The sequence below is a fragment of the Muscardinus avellanarius genome (genome assembly GCF_963383645.1).
Source record: "Muscardinus avellanarius genome assembly, chromosome: 6".
Classification (NCBI taxonomy): Eukaryota; Metazoa; Chordata; class Mammalia; order Rodentia; family Gliridae; genus Muscardinus; species Muscardinus avellanarius.
The window spans coordinates 43,497,339-43,503,338 of record NC_137791.1 but is presented as its reverse complement, the minus strand read 5'-3'; the positions used below and the strand labels follow the sequence as shown (position 1 = coordinate 43,503,338).

At 39.0% G+C, this 6,000-nt stretch overlaps 1 protein-coding gene across 1 annotated transcript in view; it reads right to left on the bottom strand.

Moving 5' to 3' along the window:
* Positions 1 to 1,061: 1,061 nt before the first annotated feature.
* The window catches only part of COL25A1 (collagen type XXV alpha 1 chain), a gene marked incomplete at both ends in the record, with an annotated part of 482,772 nt that continues 477,833 nt past the window's right edge, over positions 1,062 to 6,000 (bottom strand). The window contains 2 exons of the mRNA XM_080697535.1: positions 1,062 to 1,097; positions 5,556 to 5,594. Of these exons, the coding sequence (XP_080553661.1) occupies positions 1,062 to 1,097; positions 5,556 to 5,594 (75 nt within the window). The remainder of the gene's footprint in view (positions 1,098 to 5,555; positions 5,595 to 6,000) is intronic.

Below are 6,000 nucleotides of genomic sequence, written 5' to 3'. Positions count from 1 at the left end.
AAATTCTCTTTATGGCAACTATATTTCACAGCTTTCTGAGATCTCAGATTTGGTCTGTGGATAAGAGAATAAGACAGATGCTTAGAAACATCAAAAAATAAGAGAAAGAAATTTAAATATAGAAAAAACTTACAACCTTAAGAAATAGAAATGAGTTAATGTTATCAAATGGGATAAAATCTTGACTTTATATTAATTGATAATCTATGTATGTCACATTAATCATGTAAAAACGTCAAAAACATGGAAAATGCTTAACTTTCATGCTTTACAATAATTAAAATGAAAACAGAGCTGATTTTCTATACTCTTCAATTTTCTAAAACAAGAAAGTATAGTAAGAGGCCATTTTGAGTGTTGGCACCAAATTATTGTGATTTGAAGACTTTTCTTTAAAAAATTGCTCAAAACATGTGACAAAACTGAAACAAATATTTCCTAAGTATTCCTGGGACTAAACAAAAAGAAAAATGTTAAAAAAGATGGAAAGTTCTTTTTGTTTCCAGACTTCATAGAAATGTTTGGTATAGATTGGATCTTGAAAGGAAGGAAAGCTCTCATATCAACTTTGGTAGACACTACAGGTGAGCTCCCCTGCATTTCAGGAGAGGGTGTTTTGGCTGATCCCTTCTTGGTACCTATTATTCCTTCAGCCATCTGGGCTTTAATGAGATGTTCATGCCCTTTGTCCTTAGGAACAGACGCTGCCATTCTGAGGATCTCTGTCCCAAAAGAAGTTCTGCGTGCCTCTGTCATTTTCCAAAAGCACCCAGATTAACATTTGCTGGAATCCAATTTATTTGGGGGGGGGAGAAAAAAGAAAAGTCTGCTGTTCTGGGTGCTTGATTTGTAAACCTCTTTTCTACTTGGTCACACGAGACAGTGCAGGATGCTGAACCGGTCCTCTTCCCAAGTCTTCACCACGGCAGCAGTTGACTCAACCCCTCCGTGTTCCAACCAGGAGGCCACGTGAGCCCACAAGACGGGCAGCTGTAGCTCTGCAGCTGGGACTGCAAGTCCCTCAAAATAAAAGACCAACTGTGTGTGTGCTCTCCACCAGCTTATCTCTTTTTGGCAATGAGCCATGGTGTGACCCCCTTGAGATGACAAAGAAATAAAAGGTCAGTTGTGAGGAGCAGACTCATCAGGTGGCATGCTAGCACGGGGATTTGCACACGAGCAGGCAGGCTGGGCACACAGTCATGCTTTTAAGTCCATTCCAGTGGGTGGCGTGGGCACCCATCGATGCTAGTAGGGAAGGTGAATGGGGACGTGATAATCAGCTCCAAAATCAGCCAGTATAGTACATGTTCATAGCTTTGAGTCCATATTTGGTCACCACTTCATGTAAACTATTTCATGGCAGTTTTCGTCCATGCAATTCACAAGCCCAAAGTAAGAAAATAGCAAGAACAATCATTCTCTATCACTGATGTCCATATAAATACATATCTTCACATAAGGTAAAGAAATGCTGCTCTATATTTTTTTGCAGGCTTCTCACTGGTTTCATAAATTGCCCAGTTTCAGATGTAAGTAGAGAAAAAATGGACATGTGTGCTACTGCAGACAGGAAGAAGCAGCGCTATGTAAACAACCTCAGACTTGTAAAATCTGCAATTCTGTTTTCAACTATAAATATAAAAATTGGACCGCTATATACACAACTTCATGCTTGGAAGGTTAGATTCATCACTGCAGAAAAAGACACAACAAAAAAGACAAATACATGGGATTAGTAGTCCTGGATAACAATTCTAAATTAACATTTAAGTAGTAGAACCTTAGATAGAGTCTTTTGCTTATGAGCTAATTGTTTGATATGTGTTTGTATATCTAACTTTCTAAACTCCAGGATGTCTTGACAATTTTAATTTTTCCTTTGACACTAAGAATTTTGTGACAAGCTGGGCCCGTGGCCCAAGCCTGTAGTCCTAGTACTTGGTTGGTTGAGACAGGAGAATCACAGGTTTGAGGACAGCCTCAGCAAATGGCAAGACTTTGAGCAACCTAGCAAGTCCCTGGTTGAAAGAAAAAAGAAAAAAAGAGCTGGGGGTGTGGCTTGGAGGTAGAATGCCCTGGGTTCAATCCCAGGGTCTGTTTGTCTATGTGTCTGTCTCTCCTCTCTCTCTTCTCTCTCTTCTCTCTCTACCCCCCCCTCTCTCATATACACACACACACACAGAATTTTGTGATTAATATTTATGTTCTGGGAAAGCAGAAAATGCGGATTTTATCATGTGTAATTATTACATTGGATTCTGTATTTGCACCTTACACAATCTTCTTCAAGCACGGCAACACAACTATCAGAAAAGCTCAGGGCTCTGACCTCAGTGGTCAGTGGTAGTGTTTCCTTCACTAACACCTGCCTACGTACCAGGCACTAAGCACCTTCCCTGCCTGCTTCCAAGTCTTGCTTGACTGGGGTATTGGGCGAGGTAGACCTACCTGCTTTCAGAGCTCAAGCTATGACAGGTTCTGTTGTGACCTAAGACACCACAAATCCCTGGACCCTCACTTCAAGCAGCCACCATTCTGAAGCCACCATTTCCCAAACCGAGGTTTGGGAAACCAAGGAGCAGCGTGCTTGAGGTGTGAGCGCATGGAGCTTATCTATGAAGTGTCCTTAATGTTGAGTCAAAAATGTCAGCAAGAAAAGCAAAATGTAGAGAAGGAAAGTGAAATGATAGAGCTTTCTCCATCCACCCTCCACTGGGTGACCGGTCCAGAATTGTTTTCTCGCTTATTCATTAACATTTGTTTTCCTAAGAAGAACAGATGTTCTACCAGGTGTGCTTAGGAGGTTGCATCCTCTCTGCTATTCAGGGATGATTCTCTCTCAGTGTCTATGCAAGCAATACCAATGCCCCAAAACTTGCCTTTAGGAAGCATTCTTTTCCTCAAACTCTCACTTATCTCAGATTTTAAATCTGATATAAGTTTTGATGCCATACCAATGTTTTATAAATAATCCATAGAATTTTAGATCCTTATTTTTAATCAGATTTTAAAACTTCACTTAAAAAGTAGGTTATTTTGTTTTAGGGAGATTCTCCTGCATAGTTGTAAGCCCCACCTGGAAAAATTAAGTTCAGGGAATATTAAGAGGTAAAAAGGATTGGTGTGGTGGTGCATGCCTGTAATCTCAGTACTTGGGAGCTGAGACAGGAGGATCACAGGTTCAAGGCCAGCCTCAGAAATTTAGAAGACTCTGTTTTAAAATCACAGTGTAATGCTGCCACAATCTGAATTTTAAGTCAAATAGATATTTGTCAGTCTATTTCACAGTCTAATAAATATAACAGCATTTATAAAGTTTGGTTTGCATAAATTACAAATCACGAAAAGCAATGTACTGGACTTATTTATTTTTTATGGTACCAGGGGTTGAACACAGGAGCATTCTACCTCTCAGGCACATCCCCAGCCCCTTAAAAGTTTTTTTGAAGTGGGGTCTCACTAAATTATCATGTACTGGCCTTGAAGTTGTGACCATCAAATCTCAGCCTCCCAAGTACTGAGACGTTAGGCTTCAGGCTTGTACACCATACCCGGCTTACTGGACTTATTTTTAAAAGATCATTTAAAAATTATTTGACTTGACTATTTGAGAAAGTTAAGTTGACCATATTAGAAATTTGAGAAAGTTCTTTTTCCCTTTTTTTGGTGGGAAGGGTTGAAGGAGATTTATTGGAATGATTTGCATTGGCATGTTGGGATGTGGTAAGTAGTGCTGAAATTTGTTACTGAGTTTTTTTTTATAAGATGATAAATTAATGGGATAGTTAATCTCAAGTTGAATATAGTATTTACTTTATGGAAAAATGAAAATTTATGAGGGAGATTTCTGATTTTTGAATGCTAGTCATATTATTGGCTGGCTTGCTATTTCATGAACCCAAATGATGGCAAGGCTTTTGTCAGGTGCCATTATTTTTATGCCTTCACAAAAAAGAAAGGAACTTTTTCAAAAGCTGCTCAAAGTGACAGTGAGCCCATGCCGGTGTCTTCTAGGACCTGTGTGCTAGTGACTCGTTAAAAAATCATCACATTATTACATTACAGGGCAAAGGTTAAGGAGCACACGACGACGACTGCGGCTCAGGCTGTGTTACTGATTCTGTGGACAGGGCCGATGGGGTAAGAGGATCGTTTTCTCAGGTGAAGAAGACAATGGCATGAGACCCACTTGACCTCTGGGGTGATCAAGCTCATTATCTGACAGGTTGGAAATGGAGAAAGGAAGCCAAGTAAGTGACATGATGGAGAGAGGAGGCTTTTCTTTCCCTGGTCAAGTAGGTGAAACTAGTTAAGAATGAGGATTACATGAGATTTTCTCACTGGTGAAGTTGCTGATGTGGGAGGAAACTGAGAGAGTCAAGTGCCTGATGTGTCTGTAATCCTACACTGTTTTGCCCATGAAAGATGCCTGTCACAAAATACTGAATAAGTGATAGGTTTTGGAGAAACACTTGAAAATGATCAAAGCAGCTTGCATATTTTCCCTAAGTTCATTTTCACTTAAATTGTCTTCCCTGGTCCTCCCTCAGCAGCTGCCCTATCCTTTATGATGAGGTCCACACTATTTTTTTTTTTTTTTTTTTTGTACTGGGGATTGAATCTAGGGACATTCTCTCTCTGAACAACAGCCCCAGGTTTATGTTTGTTTGTTTGTTTGTTTATTTGTTTGTTTTGAAACAGGGTCTCATTAGGTTGCAGAGAATCTCACTACTCTGCTGAGGCTGTTCTTAAACCTATGATCCTCCTGTCTCAGCCTCCCAAGTACTGGGTTCACACTGCTATTGTGTGAAGACTTGGTATTTCTAAGAAGCATGGTGCATGTAGATCTCTTCAGGGCTTCAAGTTTTCTTTTACCTAGCTCTTTGAAGATATCTGTTAGAATTTGTTCTTTGTCTTGAAGTTCTTTCACATCTCTGAATTTCAATTTCCTCATCTATAGGTTGTGTGTATTAAGTGAAATAACAACCCGTGTATGAAAGGGCTTATGACACAGCCTTGACCAGAATGTTCTCTACATAGGAGGCATTCCCATGGGAATGTGAAACTAAAATGATACCATAAAAGGATGCCAACTTAAATGTAACCAAGTTTTCCTAAACAAGTACATCACTAAAACATTATGCTCATATTTTCTGCTTTCTCAGCTTTGTGACTAATAATGACAGGGTTATACCAATCATTAGCATACTCATCTAAGTAATATCATAAGTAGAAGAGAATCACAGTTAAGAACCATGTTATATAGGAGAAGGTTAAAGAGTTCGAGAGACAAGCAAACCATTAGGATGCACTGTCCCTTTCCATTCCAAACAAAGGACCAGGTAGGGAAAGTTCCAGACTACAATGCATGCAAGAACTGTTTTTGCTCATCAGCTTAGAAAGAAATCAGCAGTCAATACATTCATCAGAAGATATTCTGGGGCTAGAATTGTTTGCTTTTTACTACTCAGACAACTTTCAAGAATATCAAATGTAAAAGGTCTGTTAGAAAGGGAAGTGCTTTCTCCTAGAAATAACTCCACCGAGCCTACCTTTTGCCAACACCCAGGCATGGGTAATCCATCTGGCCCCTGTTTTAAAGAAAACAAAAAGAATTCCTCAGACTTCAAAAATTATCAAATGTCAGAGTTCATATGCTCAGAGTCTTAAAAAAAATGGATTTCTACCTGATAGGTGGCTTTGGTCATAGGTATCTCTTACTATCTAACAATTCCTAACATGTTACCCTGTATCCCTTAAAAGAAAAATAATATGAATGTTTTCCAGAGTAAGTACACACTTTGAAAATAAGGTACAGAAAAATAGGCCTAATTGCCTAATTTTGAAAATGAAATTTATAAAACATAGTGGCCCATTGATCTACTCAGTTAACCTTTAGATAAGAAACCTGTACTATACTTCTTAATTTCATTAAAACACATCTCATAATTATCTTTACATAATAAGCCCCAAGTAACATCTTCCTGGTCACTATAG